The 26655-nt window shown below is 45.3% G+C and overlaps 1 protein-coding gene across 2 annotated transcripts in view; it reads left to right on the plus strand.

Moving 5' to 3' along the window:
• Nucleotides 1–8512: 8512 nt before the first annotated feature.
• Nucleotides 8513–26655, plus strand: part of CMTM8 (CKLF like MARVEL transmembrane domain containing 8) — a 64448-nt gene continuing 46305 nt past the window's right edge. Inside the window, exon 1 of one of the 2 annotated variants that reach the window (XM_001370050.4) lies at nt 8513–8880. In XM_001370050.4, the coding sequence (XP_001370087.2) occupies nt 8734–8880 (147 nt within the window). In that variant the 5' untranslated portion in view covers nt 8513–8733. The remainder of the gene's footprint in view (nt 8881–26655) is intronic. The other variant, XM_016426475.2, reaches the window with a different exon arrangement.

Raw genomic sequence — 26655 nt, forward strand, 5'->3', positions numbered from 1 at the left:
TTCTTTTGCCCTGGAATTGATAGTCTGAATTCTAAGACAGAAGGTAAGGATATTTTTAAAAATGAATTAATTAAAGCTTTTTACAATTATTCATTATCTGTTCTTCCCCCTGAATTCCATCTCAACTGAACAATAAAAAGAAAATCCTCATAATATAGTACAGCAAAACAATATTCCTCATTGTCCTTGTCCAAAAATGTGTGCTTCATTCTGCTTTTTCTGTCCAGCCCCTCTGGCAAGAGATAGTGGCATAATTCATCTTCAGTCCTCTGGATTTGTGGTTTATCATTGGCAGTTAGGTGATGCAGTAGATAGAACCCAAGGCTGGAGTCAGGAAGGCCTGAGTTCAAATCCACTCCCAGACACTAATTGGACAAGTCATTTAACCCTTTTGCCTCAATTTCCTCATTTGCAAAATGAATCAGAGAAACCACTCCAGTATCTTTGCCAAGAAAATTCCAAATGGGGTCACAAAGAGTCTAGACACTACTGAACAACAACAATAAAAATTGCTTTCATCAGAATTCTAAAGTCTTCAAAGTTGTCTTTCTTTAAAATATTAACATTGTAGGAATGGTCCCCCTGGTTCTGCTTCCTTCACTCTCTGTTAGTTCATAGAAATCTTTCTAGTTTCCTCTGAAACTCTCCATTTTGTCATGACTCTTATGGAACAATAACATTCCCTCACATTCATATGCCACAGTTTATTTAGCCATTCCCCAATAGGTGGGCATCCCCTTAGTTTCTAGTTTTGAGATACTACTATAAATATTTTTGTACATATAGGTCCTTTTCCCCTTCCTTCCTTCCTTCCTTCCTTCCTTCCTTCCTTCCTTCCTTCCTTCCTTCCTTCCTTCCTTCCTTCCTTCCTTCCTTCCTTCCTTTCTTTCCTTCTTTCTTCCCCTTTACTAGCCATCTTACATTCAACACTAAGTATTGGTTTAAAGGCAGAAGAAAGGTTAAGGGCTAGGCCAATGATGGCAAACCTATGGCACAAGTGCCAACAATGGCATTCAGAGCACTCTCTGTGGGCACTTGGTCACCACTCCCCAAGAGTTCATTACTAGAAAGGCAGAGGGACTTGGATGGAGCTGTTCCTTTCCTCCTCTGACATTTTTCACACCCCCCACCCAAATGGGAACACTTCCTCCTTCCCCTTTTTTTTGTGTGTGTGAGGGGAGGGGGTCATGGCACTTGGTCTGGGGGATATGGTGGGGGCAAGACCTGGCACTCCATCTCTAAAAAGTTCTCCATCACTGGGCTAGGCAATGGGGGTTAAGTGACTTGTCCAGGATCACATATTTCAGATGTGTCTGAGGCCACATTTGAACCCAAGACCTGGGCTCTCTAGACCTGGCTCTCAGGCCACTGAGCTCCCAACTGCTTCCCCTTTTCCTCTTTCTTTGATCTTAAATTATAGGCTTAAAAGGGGTGCTTTGACAGGTCAAAGGGTTTGCACAGTTTTGTGACTTTTAGGGCAGAACCAGTATATTCTCTACTACTCTAGGCTGCTACATACCATAGAACATTTCAGTTTATAAACAGTCTGAAAAACAAACAAACAACAAAAAAAAAGAAAGAAAGATAAGCAGAAGTACCTGGTGGGCAGAGAGCTGGATGTGGAATTCAGGAGACCTTGAAAATAGGGAGATTATGAAAATTGTGCCTCAGATACTGAGTAATGGTATGCCTTGAACTCTCTGTGTCTTAAGTAACTTCCCAATCTGATGGGATCCATTGGTATCGGTAATCACTATTTCCCTGGGAAATGCTCAGTAGATGCACGATTTTATAGACAAGTTCTGTATTCTGGTACTGAATGGAAATCAAGCCCACTGGCCTGAATGGTTTCAAGCTACCTTCTCTCTATTTCTCCCATTCCCCAGCATCTTTCAAGGATTATTGACAATGGCTTGTCAATTCTTTCAGTACCCTGGAAAGCAGTTCATGTAGAGCTCTAGGACTTGAGTTGATCCCAGGTAGCCAGGTGCCCTCTTACCTATCTCCCTGGCTGAGCCAGGGCTTCTGACTGTCATCTCCTAACTCTCCTGTCTGCTTCAGCTGCAGGGGAGATGCCTCACCCTGTTTACTCAGTTTCTTTCCGGCCACTCCTGCAGCATTTCCTTCGGTGCCTCCGTTCTCTGACAGCCTTGCCTTGTGTCCTCAGATGCTCTCCAGTCTTCTTTCTGGGGAAGAGGAACATAGGCTTTGGTACTTCCAAGTTACTTGCCAGATTGGGTGGACCCATTCATAGTACAGAACTTTTATTCCTCTGAGGAAGTATATCAACACCAGTCTAAATCAGGGGAATTCTCTCCTCTTATTTTTAATTTTCTTTCTTATCACAAACTCTCTATTCCTCTGTCTCTGAATGTCTCTGTCTCTCTCTTTTCCCTCTCTCTCTACTTCTGTATGTATTACTATAAGATTATATATTAGAATATTATATATTAGAATAAGAAATGATCTTAGAAGCCAAACTCCATCCCTCTAATTTCACAGATGAGGAAACTGAGGCACAATGGGGTTGACATGCCTGAAATCTTACAAGTAGTGTCAGAGTTAGGATTTGAATCCAAGGCTTTGGACTTCAAAACCTTGTGCTTCCCATTACACAGTTGATCATTGTATAATATTCCTGTTGCTGAATTTATTTTTCTCCTAGTTCTGCTCACTGTACTTTGCATCAGTTCATAGAAATCTTTCCAGGTATTTCTGAACTAATTTCTTATGACACAATAGTATTCCATTACAAGCATAGACCACAACTTGTTTATCTATTCCCCAAGTGATGGACAGCCCTTTCCTTTCCAATTCTTTGCCACTACAAAAAGAGCTGCTACAAATCTTTTGGTACAGGTAGGTCCTTTTCCCTTACCCCGAGGAGCCTTTTTAAAAACTGGGTTTGGAATAATTTGGTTTTCTTTTTCTTGCTCTCTCCTTTGACCTATTGAAGAACGTGCTTTTAGGCACAGCATGTCTGTTTACCTCAGGGAGAAATTCTTCCCGCTGTCTGCAGGTACCCAGTTGGAAGCACTGGATTGAAATGAATCCCTTGGGGATTTTCAAAGATATGGAAAGCTTCTCAGCTTTGAAGAAGTGCATTGAGTTGGAAATATTCTTCCGGCAGGGGAGCAGCTAATTAGAACGAATTGGCATTTCAGCTCAGTAGGGAGCTGCTGAAGATATATGGAGCCCAGGGGGTGCCAACATCTCCACAGGGCTGGATTGTGGGAGGTTTGGAGGGGAGGGGAGGGGAGGGAAGGGGAGGACTGGCCATTTGGGGGTAGATAATCCTAGGCTCTCAGACTTGGATGGGACCTCAAAGGCCATCCAATTTGATGGATATTTGACCAAGACTCCCCTCTAAGACAGAGCAGGCAAGTCTGGACATTCAGCTTTTCTGAAGAACAGGTGAAGGTGGGTCAAGTACAAGAAGTCTGGGGAGGCAGGAAGGGGCCAAAAATCACACAAAAACATCGATTGCCAGCTGGAGCAAACCTCAGAGCCCACCTCACCCAATTCTCTCATTTTACGAATTTGGAACTGAGAATGAGAACGATTCAGTGACTCTCCCAGGGTCACACAGGGAGTAAACAGCAAAGATTCAAAATCCAGCTTGGGACCCACATCATCCTTTCTCTCTTCTCATTTTCTGTTTAGGTGGAGCTTCACAGATGCTCCAAACTGGAAGGAACCCCAGGTGACCATCAAGCCCCAACCAATCCTGGGAGAGAATCCCCTGCACACCCCCACCCCTAATGGTTGCCCAGCCTATACTTAGGAAGTCACTCCTCCTATATGGGGATAGATCTAAGGGTTAGACAGTCCCTCTTCCCCCTGCCTCTGTGACTTATGCCAGAATAGAAATTCCTGGGATCCATTTAGTCAGCTACTTTGCCACTCTGCCTTTGATCCAGGGCACCTCCACACAGAGCCTCCGGGTGGGCAAATGGAGCCTGAGCCCATTGACCCAGAGACCACATGTTCCGTCTATTGTCCCAATAAACAAACTGGAGCCGGAAGAGGAAAAAAGGAAATGACATTCTGAATTAGTGAAACTTGGAAAGACTTCTTTGGATCCTCCATAAAAGAAGAGATGAAGACAAATTTCATTCAATAAAGAGAAAGGATTGAAAGGCTGTGGAGAGAAGAAGGAGGCCACCCTCCTCCTTGTCCCTGAACTCCTTTATTTGCTCAACAGGCATTTATTAGATGATTATTACATGCCCATGCTTCGCTAGGCTGGGAAGACCAAAAACACCTAAACAACACCTTTCCTTAGGGAGCTTGTGTTCCATTAGGAGAAACCCAAAAAAGACACCAATGAATACATAGTAAATGTACAGTATATAGCAAGTAATAAAAAATAAATAAAATTTTAAAAAATAGGGAGATGCAAAGAAAGGAAGAATGAAAGAAACCTACATGCCAGGAGCTGGATTTGGAATTAGAGGACCTAGATTCAAATCCTGGTGACCCATGTGGCCTTGGGTAAGTCCTTTATAATTTCTTCATCTATAAAACAAAGGGGGGGCACTTAATGATTTTTAGGATCTCTTTAAACCGTACATCTATGACGTCTAATGCTTCTTGAATCAGTTTCTCCCCACCCCACCAATCTCTCTGTCTCTGTCAGCATCTGTCTGTCTCCTCCCCACTCAGTGTCGGGACAATTTGGGAGGCCTCTCTTCTCCTCTGTATTGGCAGTGCAGGATTATTTCCCTCCCACTTGCTAGAGTTTCCTGCTAAAACGTGATCCCATGTGTGTGCACAATGGACTGTAACAAAGCGGAGGAAAGCTACACCTGGGGAGGAAGGCCTCCAAAGAGACAGTGAAAATAAATGAAGATTGCAGATCTCTAGTTGGAAGAGACTGCAGAGGTCACTGAGCCCAACCCCCTCATTTTGCAGAAGAGAAAACTGAGGCCCAGGGAGGTGGCCTGATTGGCATGAGGTTGAACATGAAGTTCAAACTCAAGTAGGTCCTGTGACTCCGGGGTCTGTAGTTTTTCTTTTATACCACAGTTTCTTGAACTTCAAACTTATTTGAAAATAATAATAATAATAATAAAGAACATGATTTTCTTTTTAAAAACTATTCTAGTTTTTTCCCCCTAAACCCTAACTTTCTGTCCTAGTAAAAGGCAAAGGCTAGGTAAATAGGGTTAAGTGTTTTTTGTCCAGGATCCTCTGAGGTAAGAAGATTTGAGTTCAGATTTCAACCCAGGTCCTCCCAACTCCAGCCCTGGAGCTCTATCCACTGAGCCATATAGCTTCCTCCAAACGAGACAAATATGAAATGATAATATCTTGCCTACATAAAATGTGACATGAAGGAGAAAGAGATGGCTTTGAAGTCAGCATGATGCGGGTTTGAGTCCAACCTTTACATACCATATGGCCTGGATGAGTCATTTAACCCCTCAGTTTTGAGACAACTTCCAAGATGATAAGTTGCAGAGGCTTCGGTAAAGGGAGTTTACTCACCTGGAGGTTTCTCAAACTTATAAAATCTTAGATGCAGCCCATGATCCATTCCTTCAAATAATACAGATGAAAAGGACATTCATTGCCTTTGAAGCCAAAAGACCTGGCTGAAAATCAAATCAACAAAATAAAAAATGAACAGAGTGAAATCGTAATAAAACCAGAAGAAATAAAAATAGTTAGAACCTACAACCCACAGTTCTATACTAACCAAAAAAGAGAGCACAAAAGAAATATGAAATACCTTAAATACTAGAACACCTACTAGAAATCATAAGTAATCCATAGTCAGAAAAGACAAATTAGAATTAGATGTGAAGGAACTACCAAAGGAAGAAACTCCTAGTCTTGAACGGTTCTCTAGAAAATTCTATCAAACATTTAATTATAACATTACTATGTAAATTATCCTCAAAAGTTAGGAAAGAGAGCATGTCATCAAATACCTTTGAGGAGACAAATAGAGCCCTAATACCCAAACCAGGGGAGGATAAAGCAAAGAAGGAAAACTATTGACCATTATAAATAATGAAGGTGGATTATCATATTGTATATAAAAATTATATCAAACAGAATATGGAAATTTATCCAAGACAACATGGATTAGAACCCACTTGGATTTATACTTAGGATACAAGAATGACTCAACATTAAGGAAAGGAATCCTGACTCTGCCACTTACTATGTGATCTAGGGCAAATTGCTTAACCTCTCTAAACTTGTTTACTCAACTTGTTTTCCTGAGTTTACTCAGTTGTAGAATGGGTACAGAGTAGATCAGGTCATTTTTGGAACTCCTTCAACTTCTGTCTGGGTTCTTAAATCTACAACGGACTCGTAGTTTGCAAAGGGCTTTATCTTATTTGCTCCTCAGAATAATTCTATGAAGAAATCAGAGGCTTTCCTATCCTTATTCTCTAGGTAAGAAAAGGGATTTACTCAGCCTCAGATCTTGTCATTATCAGCCCTGGAACTGGAACCTCAGTCCTTTCACCCTAAACTTTCGATTATTCCATGCTTAAGCTAAAAACAAAACAAACAAACAAAAAACACCTTGTTATAAAGCTCTTGGTGCCCCTGAGAGGAACTATGGAACAGAGGAAAGAGCATAGAATTCTGGGAGCTGGAAAACTTGGCTCAGAATTTTGGCTCTGATACATGTGACTGTAGGAAAATGACATTAATATTAATAACGACAACAACAAACAACTCCAAAGAAACATTTACGAAGCATTTTTCTTCATCTCTGAGCCTTGATTTCCTCATCTGAAGAATGGAAATAAGAATGTATTACCAGTTCTACAGGGTTGGTGACAGTATCAAATAGGTTTTCTGAACTCTAAAGCTAATAGTAGGAAGCTGTTACTACAGGGTTTAGCAGAATTGCTGGGAGGGATACAAAGTCATCTCTTGGAAGTTGCTGGCTGCAAGAGGAAAGAGATTAAATGGGTTCCTTATATTGTTTCTGACAGGAGGGGCAGGAAATGATAAGGCTGACCAATGGGAGTGGGGGTGGGGCTGCCAGGGAGAGAGGGCTGCTCCCTCTCTCCCCAACCATACACCTGCTTGGCAGGCCAGAGCCGAGAAGACAATTAATTAGTTTCAAGGAGCCTCTTTCTCAGGAGAGGAAGGTGATTGGAGGTTGGGGTGTGTGTGGGGGGGTGAGGATGTAGAGAAACCAACTAGGAGGTCCTACTGTAGCCCTTCTCCCCCAGGTAGGGTTCTGGAGTCCCCATTCCAGGCACAGAAGTAATTTATCCTGCAGGGATCTGATTCCCACTGACTTGAGCTACTTGTCCACACTTAGTGCCTCATTTTCCAGAATGCACTCTGTTGCTTCCCATCTGTATGACCTTAGAAAAGTCATTTCCTTTCATTGGCGCCTGGTTTTGTGATCTGTAAAATGAGGCTAACCTAGATAGCTTCTACAGCCCCTTCCAGCTTCCTATTTAAGTTCTTTTGAGTCAATGGCTCACCGTGGCCATCAGAATAGAGAATGACTGAATACTAATTTAACAGCTGATGCTAAACTCCCACTTAGTCTGCAAAGCACTTCACAAACCATGCCCTCCTTTGATCCTCATGACTAGGATGGGAGGTACCATATCTACTTTACAGGCTCAGGTCTAATCTGAGGCTCTCTATTTCCTCCAGTCCCAGAGCTCTTTGCACTCTAGCAGGTGGCCTAAATCACTTTTCCTTGCTGGACCTCAGTTTCCCCTTATGTAAAATGAAGTCTCTAAGGTGCCTGTCTCCTCTAAAGTTATAATCTGAGTTTCAGCTCTGTTATAAACTTTTTGTGTTGTTCCCCTCTGGGCCGTAGTTTCCCCAGATGTAAAATAAGGGGGCTTGGCTACATGTCCCTAAGGATGAAGTACAGGGACAGCATCCCTACCACAGAGGACCTGGGTTCAAGGTTAGCTCCTGTTGCTTACTAGTTGTGTGATCATGGGCAAGTCACTTTCTAGGTCTGAGTTTCCTGATCAGAAAGTGGGGCAGAGGGGCAGCTGTGTGGCTCAGGGGATGGAGAGCCAGGCCTAGATATGGGAGGTCCTGGGTTCAAATCTGATCTCAGACACTTCCCAGCTGTGTGACCCTGCGCAAGTCACTTGATCCCCACTGTCTAGCCCTTACCACTCTTCTGCCCTGGAGTCAATACACAGTATAGGTTTAAAAAAAAAAAGAAAGAAAGAAAGTGAGGCGGGAAGGTCAAATCCCGGGCTCGGACCCTCTGAGTCTACCTGGCCGCGTTGGGAATGAGCGCGGGTAGCCCGCTTTATGAAGACCCCAGTGGAGCGGCGGGGAAAAGTTTTTTTTGGGGGGCAGCCCCTCCCGCGGCAGCACGTGGGTCCGTGGGTCGGTGAGCCCAGCTGGGGCCGCTCCGCTCAGCTCCTCCCCCGCACCTGGGCGCTCTTCACAGTAACAGGTGACAGAGGCAACAGCCTGACCGGACTGCCTACCGGCTCCCCCGCGGGGCGTGCCCGGGCCGGCCCCCTCCCCTTGCCCGCCCCCTCCCCGCCCCTCGAGCTGATTTGGGGCTGGCTGGCTGGCGCGGCCGGGCAGGCAGGCGGGCGGACGCTGCAGGGCCCCCACCTCTCCGCAGGGCTCCCCTCCTCCTCTTGCTTGCTGCGTTCGTCTTCCCTTCCCCTGCCCGGCCCGCCACAGCCTCCCTCCAGTCCCTGGGGCGCTGGGCCGGGCGCAGAGCTAGGGCTGGGGGCGCCGCCGCCGTTCGGCCGCGCGAACATGGAGGAGGCGCAGCGCTCCCGCTCTCACACGGTCACCACCACCGCCAGCTCCTTCACAGAAAACTTCTCGGCCGCCAGCGGCAGCTTCGCCTACGACAGGGAGTTCCTGCGCACCCTGCCCGGGATCCTCATCGTGGCCGAGATCGTGAGTACCCGTCCGCCGCGGGCCTCCCGGGAGCCCCCCGTACCCCTTGCACCCCCCGGCCCGGGGCTGGAGAAAGGGCGGGCGGGCAGCCGGCTGCTAGCTGCTAGGGGGTGTGGGGCTGTGAGTGTGTGTGTGCGCGCGCGCTCGCGTGCTGGCTTGCGCGCCCCTGGGGGTGCGGGGTGGGGGGAAGGGCTTACCAGGACCCTACTCGGAGTTTCCTGGTGACTTAGGGAGGTGTGAAGGGGAGAGCACCAGGCGAGCTCACCTGCCTGCCGTTGGCGCGGCGCTGGGCGTGCTAAAATCTCCAGGTCATGGGCAGAGCTCGGAGGAACTCTGGGTCTGGGGGCAGAGGCGTTGGGGCTTACCGCCAGAGGGACCTGGGACAAGGCTCCCCCGCCCCCCATTCCGGGCCTCCGTACCTCTGGGGAGGCACTACATGTAAAGCGCTTTGTAGACCTTCCGGCACTCCCGAGAGGAGGGCGAGCTCTCTCTCAAGTTCCTCCCTGCCATCCTGGGTGATCCATGGTCCCCAGCAGCTCCTCCTGACCTGGGGGAGAGGCCTCCGATCCCTTCCTACACCTGAGCCCAGAATCCACCGGGGCAGGAAGGATTGTCGCGTCTCTGGGAAGGATGCAGTGATTTGGGTTGGTACCTTTGCATTGGGACGGCGGGTTCCGAATGGTGGAAATGTCAATGAGAGAAAGCCTGGCTTGCGTGGCCACCAGGGCTTATTGCAGTGTGTCCGGGCTGAGGGAGCTTGGATTTCCCTTCCTGAAGAGCTGCTTTGGGACTTTGAAACTGCCTGAGCCTCAGTTTCCTCATTCGGACAATTGGGGGATTGTCCTAGAAGGTCTCCGAGGGCCCTTCCAGATCCATATATGCTTCCATGACTCAAGTTTCGCTTTTTTTTTTTTAAACCTAACTGGCTGCGTGGTGTGGAGCGTTTGGGGCCCCAGAGGGATGTTTCTCTTTTAAGGCAGGTGTTACCAGTGTCGTCCGGGAGTCCGAACTTCTTCGGAGTCTGCTTTGGCTGGCAGAAGCCAAAGGCTCGCAACCCCCAGCCAGAGCTTTCAGGGAGGGGCAGAAGAATAAACACGAGAAAAACCGCAGTGACTTAATTCCTACCTAGAAATGTCAACAAGCGCAAATGGCCCGCAGTCTGGGTCCCGGAGCGGCTGGGAAGGCTAATCGGGAATGCCTTTCTGGAAGGGGCTTCTGGTTTCGAGATAAGAACCGGGCCGAGAGGCCGGGAGGTGCAGCATTCCTCTTCGGCATTTCCTTGGGCGTAGGGAGCCTTCAGTAAATAGGGAATGAGCGTGGCTGGCCAGCCTGATTGCTGGTTAGTAGCCTCTCCCTTGCTAGATAGGTTATTAACACCAAAAGGCAAACTTTCTCTCCGGGTAGTTCTCTGGAATGCCAGCGCTTATCTCCCCTTCATCCCCGGGCTGGCTAGAAACCCTTCCTGAAGACTAACAGGCTGGCACCTTCTCCGCCTTTGTCTCCCCCCCAGGGCACAGGACGCCTTAGGCAAGTCGCTTGGAAATGCTTATCTTTTCCCTTTCGGTAAACTAGAGAGAGAACCAACTGCCCTGCCCGAAATCTGAGGGAATCCCCCAGTGGGGTGGAGAAGGGAAGTCTCCTAATGGGCGCAGGCTGCTGCCTGTTTTCAGCCTGGGTGATTGGTTCGGTGTGTGGCCGGCCACTCCCCTCCCTGACACAGATAGCGACTCTTTTCTAACCTGGGCAGATTCTCCAGAGGCAGAAACACTTATCGCCCTCTAGCCAACCTGAAAATGGGCTTCTCCTTGGCCCTTGGACAACAGATGCAGACTGGCTCTGTGCTAGCACTGGGAGCATCCTAGAAACCCTGCTGACATGATAGGACCTGCCAGAGCTTCCTCTAGTGGTACAAACTGTGAGAAATCATGGTCATCCTCTCCAAGCCACTCTGTGGCATCAGAGTTAGCCTGGAGAGGGCCTCGAAGATGAGCTAGTCCAAACTTCCCACTTTACAGAAGAGGAAACTGAGACCCAGGGAGTGATAAGACTTGGGATTCTAACTAGAAAGGGAAAGGGGGATGTATGTAATAAACATCCCTGTAGCACCTACCCGTGTGCTAGGCACTGTGCAAATATTATCTCATTTGATCTGTACTATGCTGGGAAGTAGGTGCTGTTATCCTCATTTTCCAGTTGAAACTGAGTCATGCAGAGGTGAAGTGATTTACCCATGTACATGAATTTGAACTCGGGTCTTTCTGACTTCAGGGGGGAGACTGTAGAGGCCTTCGAGTCTAATCTCAGCATTTTAACCAAATTTGAGGGGGGTGACAGAAGACATAGAATCAAGTAGCTTGATAAGACCTTATGGGGATACTACCATGCCGCCCACCTCGTAGGGTTGTTTTGAGGCCCAAACAAGAGAATGTAAGTCAGGTGTTTGGTAGACCTCCGTGTTGTGCAGTTATTTCCGTCTTATCTGACTCTTCATGATCTCATTTAGAGTTTTCTTGGCAAAGAGAAAGGAGTGGTTTGTCATTTCCTTCTCCAGCTCATTTGACAGATGAGGAAACTGAGGCCTATAGGGTTAAGTAACTTGCCGGGCTCACACAGCTAGGAAGTGTCTGAAGCCAGATTTGAACTCACAAAGAATAGACTTTGGGACTCCAGGCCCAGGACTGAATGGAGGATCTTGGGGATTGCTGGAAAGAATGCCTAAGAATCCCTCAAGGGGGACTGGCCAGCCTGTTCTCTGGAGTGGTGTGGGAGGGGATGGCTCCTGAGGTCCCTTTGAACTGTGAGGTCCTGTAATTCTAGGAGGCTCTTGTAGCCTTTGTATACAAAACACAACAAAGCAACTTCTGGGGCCTCACTGAGGCTGGAGAAGGGAGAAGAAGCCTTCAGCATTTCCGATTGATCCTGCATCTGTGACTGGACAACTGAGTTCTCTGAGCCTTGGTTTCTTTTCCTGTAAAATGAAGGTTTGGGCTTAGTGACCTCTGGGTCCCTTCTCCCTCTAAATCACTGATTTTTTTGTTTTGTTTTCTTTGAAAATATTATTTAATTAGATGATTCAAAATATTTTTCCATGGTTACAAGATTCATGTTCTTTCTCGTCCCTCTCCCCCAACCCCTCCCGTAGCCTGGGTTTAACATGTGTCATTGATCAAGACCCATTTCCAAATTATTAATATTTGCACCAGGGTGATCTTTTAGAGTCTACATCCCCAGTCATATCCCCATCAACCTATGTGATCAGGCAGTTGTTTTTCTTCTGTGTTTCCACTCCCACGGTTCTTTCTCTGGATGTGGATAGTGTTCTTTCTCATAAGTCCCTCAGAAGTCCTGGATCATTACATTGTTGCTAGTAGAGAAGTCCATTACATTTGATGGTGCTATAATGTATCAGTCTGTGTACAAGTTCTCCGGGTTCTGCTCCTTTCACTCTGCATAAATTCCTGGAGGTCCTTCTAGTTCACATGGAATCCCTCCAGTTCATCATTCCTTTGAGCACAATAGTATTCCATCACCAACATATACCACAATTTGTTCAGCCATTCCCCAATTGAAGGGCATCCCCTCATTTTCCAGTTTTTTTTTTTTGCCACCACAAAGAGTGCAGCTACGAATATTCTTGTACAAGTCTTTTTCCTTATCTCTTTGGGGTACAAACTACCAGCAGTGCTAGTAGTAGTCTCTTGATGACTGAGGATGACGATTGTCTTTGTGCATTTTCATCTATGATAGATGAGTGTGCACAAAGACACTTGTGCATGAAGGAGATTTAAGTGGAAAAGTCGATGCACAGAGACAGTCCCACTCTCTCGGCGTTGGAAGCCTGGGTCCAGTGGCACAAAAGGTCGTTACACCTGGAGACTTCCTCAGCTGCATTGGATGGCCGTGTTGTCTTTTGTGCTCCAACACACCCTAAGCACTCCACAGTGCCTTGCTGTATCACCATCTCAGCCCTTGAACCTTGATAGCAAGGACACTGAATGGAGGCAGAGTATTGACACCTGCCATCTTTAACTTCCAAGTTATTAATGGTGGGGGGGAGCCTTTTCAAATCTGGTGGGTAAAAAGTTCATTCAACTGGGAGGGTTGGAACTCTTTACTCTCAGCAGGGCCAACATACTGCAGGGAATAGCAGTATCAAAGGGCAGTCTTTTAGCGCCCTTTGGGCATAGTTCCCAATTGCCCTCCAGAATGGTTAGATCAATTCACAACCCAGCAGTGAATTAATGTCCCTACTTTGCTGCATCCCCTCCAGCATTCATTACTTTCCTTTGCTGTCATGTTAGCCAATATGCTAGGTGTGAGGTGATGCCTCAGAGTTGTTTTGATTTGCATTTCTCTGATTATAAGAGATCTAGAACCGCTGATGTTTTAATCTCTCTGAGCCTCAGTTTCTCACTCTGTAAAATTAAGGGGTTGGACTCCATGGTGTCAAACTTAAATAAAAAGAGAGCCATTGATCCATACATAAGAATCTCTGCAGCTATGTTGTAAAATGTAATGTTATCTCCCACTTATTGTGTTTTTATTAATTTTGTGAAATATTGCTCAATGACTTTTTAATCTGTTTGCATGTTTGCCGACTCTAGACTGGCTGCCTCACTGCCCCCATTTGCTCTTTATTTGAATGATTTCACTCATCTCTAGGTGTTGGCAGGGAAGATCCCATGGTTGCCCATGATTCTCCATCCTTCCAGGATGGCCACTCATCAGCATTTTCATAAATCCCAGGACTAATAAATGGGAGATTAAGCTGGCAGAGCTCGTCCAGGATGAGTTCGAGGGTCCTCCTTTCTCGATGAAAGTGATCTTGGCCTTTAGTAGCTCTGATGAGTGTTTGGATTAGACGGAGGTCTTTGAAGGAGAGAAAGCAAAGAAGGTACACTAAATTATAGCTTGCCAATATTGAGAGCCCCTTGGCTGGGAGCACTTTCTTCCCAGAAACCCTGTAAGGTAATCGTTCCCATTTCACAGATGAGGAAACTGCCTCAAATGGTTCTACAGCAGAAGTTGATATGACTTTTATTAGTAGGCAAGGCATTAAAGATGAGGCATTTGCCATGTGCTTTGCTGCTGCACCCTGAGGACCCTGGGACCTTTTCATCTGACTTGCAGCTCAAACCTCCTCTCTGTTGTCTCTCTCGTTAGAATGTGAACTCCTAGAGATCGATACTTCATTTTTTGTTTTTGCCTTCTTTTGGATGCCCAGCCCGAGGCACAGTGCTGGGCACTGAGCAAATACCAGTTCACTGACTGAGACGGATGGGTGCCCACCTTGTTCCCAGTAATTGAGCAGACCACATTGTCACAGCCATACGGTTGACTGGGTTGGGCAGAAGTACAAGATCTAGTTATAATGATCAGCATGTCAAGGAACAAAATGCCTCTCTTGGAAACAAGACTTGGGTTGAAATCCTACTTCAGACACTTGGTAGCTTTGTTGTTGAGCCATTTTTCCTGTTGTGTCTGACTCTTCATGACCCTAATTGGGGTTTTCTTAGCAAAAATACTGGAGTGGTTTGTCATCTCTTCTAGCTCATTTGACACAAGGAAACTGAGGCAAACAGGGTCAAGTGACTTGTCCAAGGCCATAATGTACCTAGGAAGTGTCTGAGGCCAGATTTGAATGTGCAACTTCCTGGCTCCAGACTTGGCGCCACTAGGCCATCTAATTACCCCACTTGGTAGCTAGGTGGCCCTAAACAGGGCAATTAACCTTTCTTAGCCCAAGTCTCCTCATCAGTAAAATGGAGGAAATAATATAGACAGCGCTTACCTCACAGTTTTGTGAGGAGCAAATGAGAATTTATGTAAAACACTTTAAAGAATTTAAAACTGGGGGCAGCTGGGTAGCTCAGTGGATTGAGAGCCAAGCCTAGAGATGGGAGGTCCTGGGTTCCAATCTGGCCTCAGATACTTCCCAGATGTGTGAACCTGGGCAAGTCACTTAACCCCCATTACCTAGCCCTTACCACTCTTCTGCCTTGGAACCAATACACAGTATTGACTCCAAGATGAAAATGTCTCTTGGAATGTGTTTGTAGATTACAAAAAATGCAAGGGAACAAATTGAATGCCCAGAAGGTATGGTCAGTACTTGGTTGGTGTCTCTGCAGAGATCTCTGGATCTGAGATGATGTGAAGGATGTCTGCTGCTCAGATCCCCTTGGTGGCTTGGCTTCTCCATTGGCAGCCTCCTCCCCTGAGATTTCTCTCTCTTCTACCTTGATCTCTCCTATTCTGCCTTCACTGGGGTTTGGCTATTGCTTTCTGGCTGAGAAAGGTTTCCGTTATTCCTTTTGGTGAGGAAACTATTTTGGACCCCCCTCCCACCCCCCCAGTGCCATACCAGCAAGAAATACAGTCATCCATTGATGGTGCTTGCAATGCCAGCTAGCCTAATAGAAAATCTTCTGGAGCCACCTTCCACTACAGGGACCAGCAGGTCAAATTCTCTATCAGCAACCAGGTCTATGGGTTTAAAAAATGAAACTGTATTTTTTGATAGATTTTTTTTATTGATGTCAGTCACTTCCAAAGAAACAACCCCTTCTTGGTAATACCTTCCTATTAAAAAAACAAAAACAGTTAAAACAGTTAAGCAAAGGCACAAGAAATAGGACTGACAATATGAGAGGTCCTGGGTTCAAATCTAGCCTCAGACACTTCCTAGGTATGTAACCCTGGGCAAGTGCTTTAACTCCAGTCGCCTAGCCCTTAGCACTCTTCTGCTTTGGAACCAATATTTAGTATCTATTCTATGACAAAAGGAAAGAAAGGCATAGATTTTTTGTTTGGTATTTGCTAATAAAAAAAAGGATGTTTGCTCTATTTTTTTGTTTTTCAAATTTGAATTGATATCTTTGGTTTTTACATCACATTTGTTTTACATCTTGTCCACATTTGGGACAAACTCTGTCTCCAACTATTAATTCTACTGGGTATTTGATACAATGATTCCCTCCAATCTATTACTTTTTTCTTATTCTATATGCATTGATTTTGTTCACATAAAAACTTGAATTATGTATTATAGCATCTATTTTGTCTTTTATAACCTCTTATCTCATTTCTCCTTATTTATTTTTCCTCTATCTAGGGTTATAAAGATATAAATCCCCATTCTTTTGGGGGAAGGGAGCATACTTTTTCTTTTGAATGAATGAGTCAATGAATGGTTGAAAAAAAGCATTTGTTGAGTGCTTATTCTGTGCCAGGCATGAGGATGACTGGGTTGTGTGATAGATCTGAGTTAGGCTAGATGGTTATTCTCACCAATCAGAAGTCTAGGGTGGTAGTTAGAATGTGAGTTTGGGAAGTAAGTTTGCTCTACAATAAAAGAAGCCAGTCTAAATTGACATTTTTGATCAAATGACTTCTAGTTTTCCTGGAAGTCCTTTTTCTGTGTCGCCAGTGATCAAAACACTCCCTTGATGAGCTGAACCGGCTTCTTGATGGGCAAGGTCAGCAGATTTCTCAGCTGTTGCTCTGGCTCCTCACTAGACTCACCTGCTGTGGCTTCCAGCAGACTTAGCTACAGACTCTATTGCTGCATCTTTGATGACTCTTTTGACCTTTTCCTAGGCTAATGTCATTCATAATTAGGAAAGAATAAACACACAAAGGGTAGAAGAAACAGAGGCGCCACAAATTCATGGTCAATGGCATCAAGATGGAAGAGAGAGAAGGACTGATGCACCCTTTCCCACACAGCAATTCTTCCTTCCAAGCCATACAAGATATATTTTCAGTGGAAGGTTAGCTCTTTGAGGTCAGGAACCCTTTTGTTTTTAACCTCTGAATCCTCCCTTCCATCCATCTTTCAAATGATAATCATAGACAGCTGCTGCATTCCCCAGCTATTCCTAGATTTCAGCCTCTCATCAACGTGCCATATTGGTTTGTTGGATGTTGGCAGGCCTGAGACAACTAGGTATCTAGTTAATACAGACTCAGCTCCCTTGTCCTCAGGCAATCTCCAGATAAGATTTCAAACAAAATGTGAACCCAGGTCTTCCTGACTTTGAGATCCTCTTGACATAATAATGCTAATAATATTAGCTAATTTATATATATATATATATATATATATATATATATATATATACACACACACACACACACACACACATACATACACATATATAGCTTTTGATGATTTGCAAATAAAAGGGGAGATAACTTGATGGTGAATGAGTGCTGCAGGTCTTCACCATTGACTACAAGGAGTGAGATTAAACTGATTATAGTGGGTCACTAGCCCCATCTGACTTGACGACCACAGGGCCATTGGCAGTGGTAGTACCTTTCCTGAAGAATTTCATGGTTGGCCATTAACAGAATAATTACTCTGGCTCTTCATATGATCACTCTGCCCAAGCAGAGGACACAGGGCTTTATAGCCTTATAGATTTAGATCTGGGAGGGATCTTGGAGGCCACCTAGTATTAAAACCACTCAATGTGCAGAAGGAGAAACTGAGACCTGGAGGGGTTGGTAGTAACTTGCCCAAGGTCATAGGGTCCCAGTTTTAGAGAAAGAAAGGATCTTAGAGCCATTGTTTTTGGAGGAAAACTCTGAATTTCTGAGAGGAAAAATTATCTGCCCAAGGAACATCTCCTGGAACTAAAACTCTTCTTCCAAGTCTTCCTGGCTTCTTGGCAGTATCCCTGCTGAGGCCTCAGCACCCTTATGGCTCCATCTGTTGCATTTATTTTTTCTCAGCCCTCAGTTGTCCAAGAATGAGATTTTACTTTCTCTCTGTCTCTTACACACACACACACACACACACACACACACACACACACACTTTCTCTCTCTCTCTCTCTCTCTCTCTCTCTCTCTCTCTCTCTCTCTCTCTCTTTCACTTACACACATTCTCTTTCTCACACACATTGTCCTCTCACACATACTCTCTTTCATTCTCTCTTTCTCACTCACACACATATATGCCCTCATTCTCTCCCTCCCTCTCCCCCTCCTCCTTCCTTCCTTCTCAGCTGCCTACCTGGGTAAACTTGTTTGGTAAGGAAGCCTCCTGGACTCTTCCCATGAAATCTGGTAACACCTCATTTGCATGAATGCGTAATGCATGCACGCTGCTTTTGGAAGAGTCCAAACTGGGAAAGTGTGTTTAGTTCTCTCTGGGGAAAACTCCCCCTAAGAATGGCCACCCTGAGCAGTAAGTGAGGGATCAGTTGATGGCAGGAGTTGTTCAGGATTTGGTTCCTCAGCTCTGGAGATCTGAAACGTCACGGCTAAGCCATAGTGAAGCGCCCTGGTCACAGGCTCATCAGATTAGAGCTGGAAGAGCTCTCAGAGGTCACCTGGCCCATGCCCCTCCTCTTCCAGAACAAACCAAGGCCCAGACAGGTTAAGGAACTTGTCCAAGGTTCCACGGGGTAGAGGCAGACCTGGGATTTGGACCCAGGACCTTGGACTCCAAATCTAGCATTCTCTCTAGCATGGACATGATCTTAGGAAAATCACCTCACTGGGTGCCATGGCAAAGAAACTGTAGTCCTGGGTCTGTAGAATGTGCTCCGCTGTCTTCATAGCCTTGATACACAGGGGTTAGTGTGGCAATATGGAGGCTGAAGTGGCTGGACAATCGCCAAGTATTATTCAAAGCTAGGCTAGCATTTTCATGGTGGCTGGAAAACCAGTTAAATGATACAGGATATGAGATGAGAGATTTATATTCAAAAGACCTGGATTCAAATCCCTCCTGGCCACTCACTATTCATGGAACCTTGAGCCAGCCCCTTCCTCATTCTGGGCCAGACCTCCTTACCAGGAAAAAGGGAGCTGGACAAGACCCCCAGATTCTCTGTGCTGCCTCTAAATCTCTGATCCTGGGACACAAACAGCTGAATGGTATTAGTGGCATATGGGTATCTGTTGTGTGCTAATCTCCCCCCACTATACTTTCCTAAATCAAAAGGAGGTGAGAAGAACATTGGGAAATGTGCAGTCAGAGCAAGGAGGATGCTTATTAAGGGACCAGCCTGGGAAGGAAACGCCTCAGGCTAGACATGGGAAGCCACTGGGGATCTGGGGTCTTTTTCTTCATTCCCTGGAAAGCTCACACTTCACTGATGGGACATCATCCATCCCTGCCCTGGACCCTCCCTAACCCCCAGATGGGAGGCCAGTGGCAGTGAAAACAAAGGTGTCTGCCTGCCATCTGAGCAGACTGAGGGAGGGCGTCTTTGAGGAAGTAAAAGCTGGGAATTTAGCTGCTGGGAAAGGTCACTGGCTGGTTGGGTTTTGAGGGGTTGGTCCCTTCTTGCCTAGGGTCCTTTCTTTACTGAGACTGTCCAGGGCATTTGTGGGCTTCCTGTCCTTTGGGCTGGACCCACTTCCCTCTGACCCATGTAGAAGACTGTCTCCCCCCCCCCAAACCCCCATAGAGCCCTTTTGGATCTTGTGATGGCCTCTCACTGCATCAGAAGGGCTGGTTGTTTCAGAATCGATGCTTAATAAAGGTTCACTAGTTTTGAATTGAATTTCAACATGCCTCAGCTCTTAATTGTCCACAGACAAGGAAGACCTGCCTTCCCCTCCCACAGGATGGGTCCTTGTGGGCCTCCCAGCCCCAAACAGGGACAAGATTTACTCTCTCCCTCTCCCCACCCTGAATCCTGAGAAAACAGACTTTGAGCCTGTCCCAGATGCTCTACTGGTCCTAGGATCCCCTCCATGTAAATGTGCCATCTAATGATGTAGGCAGTTACCTGGCATCCTGGGCAGCTCACTGCAAGGAGTCTCCCCACCAGCGATGGAGGCCTGCCTCCATTTCTCCTGTTGTCACAAGGATACCCTTCCCTCAGCCTTGTCACATGACCGACCAGCCAGCCCATCTTCTCTTCCTTCCATATAGTTCTCTAGTGACAGCCTTTGATCCAGCTCCTCCCTGAAGCGCCTCACAGGTCAGCTGCTCATGACTATGGTCTCCATTTCAGTTCTTCTGATGGTTGGGTTCAAGTCTGAAAGCAATATAACAACACTTTTAAGTAATGTTGATCAGGTCATTTAAACTGGACCTCAGTTTCCCCATTTTTAAAAAGAGGGGGGTAGGACTCTGGACTCGAAAACATACCAGATATGTGCAGGGCACATCAAGGAGGTGAGAATGTGATGGAGGATGATGTGAAAATGGTCCAGAAGGATGGGGGAGCCAGGCTGGGAATAATATTAAGTACCAAAGAGAAGTCTGAATTTAATGTGGGAGGCAGGAGAGGCCCATTCACCACCATTCACCCTGCCCTCTGTGTCAGGCACCAAGGACCAGTATAAATGATGGTAATGATTCACAACAACTTTCTGTAGTACAGGAAGGTTTATAAGGAAATTTCCTCACAATCACCCTGTTTAATAGGTGGGTGGCACAAGTATCACATTGAGACTCAGTTTCTTCATCTGTAAAAGGGGTACAACAAAGGAGAAATGTGAATAGAGCTCATGGAGCTTACCAGGTGTCAGAATGGTGTCTGTCTGTCAAGAGCCTATCATTTTTGGGTCAGGAGACAATTTAGATCGTCTGGCGCCATGTTGTATGTAGTTTGACAAGAAAGAACTGGAACCTTCCATTAAGGCTCCCTAGAAGAGGTGGGCACTGAGCTGGACCTTGAATAAGGGAGCTTGAAATAGCCTGCAGAGTATACAAGAAGCATGGAGAGTCTTCCAGAGCCTCCAGGGGCAATGAATGAGGTATTACTCACAAAGTTATTCATTTCGATCATTCGCTACATTCCAGTTGAGTTAGCGGATCCTGTTGTTATTGTAAAGCTTCTCTGGTTAATACTGAAAAGGGAAAGGGAAGCCCCACTGTTTCTTAGAGAATCTTGTAATGCCTGAAGGAATTGAGGATTAACTATTATATTCATTGTTTAAATGCTTAAAAATAATTGGCCAACCCTGGCTCTCCCTGAATTTTTTTGGCAAATGCTTTTACTGGTGTCCAGGCAGATTGCTGCCCTGCAAGGCTGTTAGTAGTAGGAGCCTAGAATTCAACTCTAATTGGTCTCCTTGTTTCTAGTGTTCTGCTCCATTCCCCATTTTACAAATGAGGAAACTGAGGAATGAAGGGTCAGGTGACTAGTCCACATTACCGCTATATCAGTACTTACAGGCTCATAAATTTAGACTCGGAAGGAACCTTGAAGGTCCTTAAGTCCAATTTCCTCATTATAGAGATGAAAAAAAAATGAAGCCCAGAGAGGGAAGGGAATAAGCATTTATATAGCACCTACTATGTGACAGGTTCCATGCAAACACTTTTTTATAAATATCTCATTTGATCTTTACAACAACTCTTCAAGGGAAGTATTGCTATTATCCCCTTTTTACAGTTGAGGAAATTGAGGCAGACAGAGGTGAAGTGACTTACCCAATGTCACACAAATGGTAAGTGGCAGAGCTGGGATCTGAATCTCCACATCTCATGACCTTTCCATTTTCCCCCACATTGACTCATATTCAACTACTCCGATGTCTCTCAGGGCTTACGTTGAGGATGTTCCCTTCCCCATCCATGGCTGCCCATCCTGCTTCCTCCCTTTGGTTTCCCACAGAGTCTACCCAAAGCTCTGGAAGCCTTCCTCAGTTTCCCTTGACATTGTGTGATGGGGTCAGGAGAGCACACCCACTGTCCATCTGTCATCTCTTAGCCTTGACGCAATACCAATTATGAATAACAAGATGGTGTCTTCAGAGTTAAAGAAAGGCATTCGCTATTTCTCCAGCAGTTCTGGAGATTAAAGCACTAATACACCAATCAAAGCACCTGTTCTGTGGTTCTATGCTGTTTTAGGGGGCTGTGGCTTTTTTAAAGGGAATCTAAAGGCTTGATTATAGTGTGCCGAATGTCAAGGAACTCTAAAAAATTATTTATGTTGCAACTATTTATTATTCCTCCCTCCCACTGCCTCCCCCAACGAACAATTACAGAACAAAAAACAACCTCGTTATAAATATTCCTAGTTAAATTCTCACTTAGGCCACGTTCCACAACACGTGTCTCGTTTTGCATTTTAGGCTCTCTAGTCTCTGGTCTGAAGGCCTCGGGATTTGTGCTTGGGCATAGCACTAGTTAGGGTTTGAAAGCCCTTCAATGTCCTTCTTCCTCATTATGTTGTCATCATCGTTTAAATTGTTCTCCTTGTTTGGCCCACTTATCTTTGCCTCATAGAATTCCGAGAAGCCAGTTTGTTCTAAGACTCCAATTCATCATTTTTTATAACACAAAAATATCCCATTTCATTCTCCTAGCCTAAGCTACTTAACCATTCTCCAGCAGGTGGAAACCCCTTAGTTGTAATTTAGGGCTACCAGGAAAAGGGCCGCTATAAATATTGTTTACACTTGGATCCTTTTCTTCCTTCTCTCTCCTTCAAGTAGAGACCCAATTCTGGTATAGCCACATCCAAGGGGATACAGAGTTAGACTCTTTCTGGGCATGGTTCCATATTACTCTCTAGAAGGGCTGGACCAATTCACAGCCCCACCAACAGGGAAACGGTGTGCCTGTTTTCCACAGCCCCTCCAGCATTTGTCATTTGAGGAAGTTTAATATTGAAAGATAATATTTTATGCAGAAGAAAAACATATTGTTCATCACTTGTTTATATGGGTATAGGATTTGGGGTTTTGGTTTTAAAAGATTATTACAAAAATGAATAATATGGAAGTAGAATTTGAGTGATAATACATGTATAACCCAGTGGAATTGCTTGTGAGCTCTGGAAAGGGGGAGGGAAGAGGGGAGGGAGACAACATGAATCATATAACCTTGGGAAAATATTTTAAAAATAAAATTATATTAACATGTAAAGATAACATTTTAGCAAGGCAATGTGGTAGATAGAGTGCTGGACTTAGAATGAGGAAGATCTGTATTCAAAATCTGCCTCAGAATATTGCCTGGATATGTGATCTTGGTCAAGTCACTTAACCTCTGCCTCAGTTTCCTCATCTGGGAATAATAATAGAAATAGAAACAAAATATTTCTCAACAGAAATTCAATTTGTTGGCCTTATACCTTGAGAAGCATTGCATGGGTGTGTGTGCTGGGATATACCACCTTCCTTGACAGGAAATGAGGGCTTAATACTAATTGACTAATTATGTGTATTCAGCCCAAGCCATTTGGCTTCCTTAAGCCTTCGCTTTTTCTGTCTGTCTCTCGCTGTGTGTCTGTCTGTCTGTCTCTCGCTGTGTGTCTGTCTGTCTGTCTCTCGCTGTGTGTCTGTCTGTCTGTCTCTCGCTGTGTGTCTGTCTGTCTGTCTCTCGCTGTGTGTCTGTCTGTCTGTCTCTCGCTGTGTGTCTGTCTGTCTGTCTCTCGCTGTGTGTCTGTCTGTCTCTCGCTGTGTGTCTGTCTGTCTCTCGCTGTGTGTCTGTCTGTCTGTCTCTCGCTGTGTGTCTGTCTGTCTCCCCCCACCTCCTCCCCCCCCCCCTTTCTCCCCTCTCTCCCCCTTCCTGTGAGAGACTTTGACACTAGATTGTATTTGTCACTGGTTGAAGTCCAAGCTTTTTGATCTCTGGGAGTTTTTACCCTCTGGGTGGTTTTGACATGTGATTTGAACTTAAAGAACAATGAAGGCAACAGCTTAGAATCAGGACCTTGAAAATGGGGAAGCTTGGTGTGGTTTAGGGGAAAAAAATAATTCTGGAGTCAGTCTGCTGCCTCCTGTGTTTAGTATCTTAAGAGCTCTAACCAATATCCCAGGGTTGTTGGGAGAGTAAAATGAGATCCTATTTGTAAAGCACTTTGCAAACTTTAAAGCATAATGCAGGGGGCAGCTAGGTGGCACAGTGGATACAGCTTCAAGCCTGGAGTCCGGAGAAACTGGGTTCAAATCTGGCCTCAGATGCTTCCTAGCTGTGTGACCCTGGGTAAATCACTTAACCCTACTTGCAAGACAAAAAGTAAGATTTTTAAAAAGCATATGCTAGTTACATAATATAATAAGAATTATTATCTCTGACCTTGAACAAAGCTCAAACTTCATGAGCCTCAGTTTTTTCATCTGTAAAATGAGATGATCCACAACCAAATCTGTGAGCCTTTTTACCCTTGAGCCTAAAGGAGATATGGGCTTCATACATATGCATCTCCAAGATACCTCTTCACCATTATTACAGCATCTATATTTGTATTATAGGACTTTTCATGATCTGCCCTAGAAAGGCAACATTAACCATTTCTTCCTGTTTAGGTGATTATAGAAAAAAATATAAATGGTAAAAACTGTGCAGCCATGGATTTAGGTTTAAAGCAGGAGGAGAGCTAACATGGCCCATGAAAACTTGCTCTTGGGTTCCATCCCCACTTTTTTGAGTAAATCAACATCATTTAGGAAGGCTGCTTGGGTCAGGGGGCTTTTAAATCCATGGAGCAAACACTGGCTTGAACTTTCCTGACATTCAAAGCCCTGTAAATGTGCATTATCAACTTTATTTTTTATGACTGTTTCTGCTCAAGCTGAGCACTAGCCAAACTAGTAACTTGTAAAACACTTTGCAAAGCTTAAAATGCTACATAAATTTTTGTTGTTCAGGTGTTCGGTCATATCCAGCTCTTTATGACTCCATTTAGGGGTTTTCTTGGCAAAGATACTGGAGTGGTTTGCCATTTCCTTCTCTGGCTCATTTTATAGAGGAGGAAACTGAGGCAAACAGGGTAAAGTGACTTGCTCAGGATCACACAGCTAGGAATGTCTGAGCCCAGATTTGAATGAGTCTTCCTGACTCCAGGCCTGGCATTCTATCTGTACCACCTAGCTGTTCCAGCAAGCCATAAACCAGCAATTATCCTAGATGATAAATGATCATAGCTAGCATTTATATAGTCCTTTAAGGTTTGCAAAGGGCTTTACAAATAGTATCTTATTTTATCTTCACAACAACTATAGGAGATAGGTTATGATCCCTGTCTTACAGATGAGGAATCTGAAGTAGTCAAGAGGTTAAGTGACTTGTCCAGGGTCTCACTAGTAAGTATCAGAGGCTGAATTTGAACTCAGATCTTCCTGATTCTAGGCCCAAATCTCTGTGCACTGTGGTGCCCCCTGGCTCCTTAACCAATAGCTGGGCTGGTGGGGTAGGGAGGGTTGGACTTGATGTCTATCTCCAATGCTTTGAAGGTCTAGAAGGGGAAGATTAGACTTGTTCTGCTTGCCCTGAAGGGTATAACCAGGAGCCAATGGGGGAAGTTGCAGAGAGACAAAATTGGCTTAGTATAAGTTTCCTAACAATTAGAGTTACTGCCCAGAGGCAGTGGGCTTCCCTTCACTGGGGGTCTTGAGGCCAACGTTGGCTGGTCGTTGATTGGAGATGTGATTCTTGTTGAGATACAGGTTGGACCAAATGGCCACTGGGACAGCTTCCAACTCTGAGAGTCTATGAATGAATGAATGACTACACGTGGAGTTGGAAGCTGTTTATAATATACAAAGTGGGCAAGTTCTGTCCTGTTTATCCCATGCATATGGCACCGCAGGCTAGAATGAAGAGATGTCTGCCATGTAGCTCCTGAGAGAGAGGCTTCTAGTGCAATGGAAAGGGGAGCCACGGGACCTTAGTTGGAATTCCATCTGTCACTCACTACCTCTGTGATTTTGGGCAACTTTCTCAAGTTCACTGGGCCTTCGTTTCCTCATCTGTAAAATGAGATGATTGGACTGGGTAACTAATTTGATCCCCACATTCTGTCTTCATTTAATCAATATCATGGCTAATTTAGCCACTAAAGAAAACTGGAGAGAACCAAGACAATGTGGAATGGACGCTTGAGTCTAGCCAGCAGAGGGCAGGAGCCGCTTAGCCATCGTCCACTCTGCCCTGAGTCCTGAAGAGAATAAAATCGTAGCCATTGGTTTTTAGAGGCTATCCAGAGAAATCCATTCCAGGGTCCTCCCTTATATACTAGTGCACCAAAGGAGGCTTGGATTTCCCAGAAATACCTGCTTCTCACATGGAAGCCATGGGCTGTTTGCCCATTTGGAGTTAGATGGTCCTGTCTTTGAGAGAGGTACCAGCCAGTCTTTGTTGGGTTTCAGAATGTGCTGTCCGACTCTCTCCATCTTGTGATGACATTGCTAGCCTGCAGAATTTTTTGTATGCTATTGCTGGTAGTAAAAAGCTTGCCTTTGCTGCTGGCGATTAAGATTTAGGTGTAATGATTTCTAGCCATTTTACTTCTGGGCGTAATGTACCCTTCCCCCAAGTCTTACTCCCATGCTTCATCATGTTGGGGAGCTGGCCCTCTTTCATAAAGGCTGTTCAGGTGAATGCCAGAGGCATTAGGTGCCTGGGCTGCTGCTGTGTCCTGGGGACCTCCTTTCCCTGGGGACCTCCCATAGCACTTAGTTTAGCCCTTGTTGAGTAATCTTGTCTATTGCAGAATACTCATCTATTTATCCCCCTTCCCTTTTAGCACAGTGTCTGGCAAATAGCAGGTGCTTAATAAATGCTTGTTGACTTTATCTATTATTCCCCTTTTATGCTAGACATTCCATGGACTTCCTATCATCTCAGCACCTAGTACAGATAGTAGAGCAGAAATTTAGAGCAAGAAGGGCTTTTAGAAGTCATCAGGGGGGCAGCTGGGTGGCTCAGTGGATTGAGAGCCAGGCCTAGAGATGGGAGGTCCTAGGTTCAAATCTGGCCTCAGACACTCCCCAGCTGGGTGACCCTGGGCAAGTCACTTGACCTTCATTGCCTAGCCCTTACCACTCTTTTGCCTTGGAGCCTATACA

Source organism: Monodelphis domestica, chromosome 5, assembly GCF_027887165.1.
Source record: "Monodelphis domestica isolate mMonDom1 chromosome 5, mMonDom1.pri, whole genome shotgun sequence".
Taxonomy (NCBI): domain Eukaryota; kingdom Metazoa; phylum Chordata; class Mammalia; order Didelphimorphia; family Didelphidae; genus Monodelphis; species Monodelphis domestica.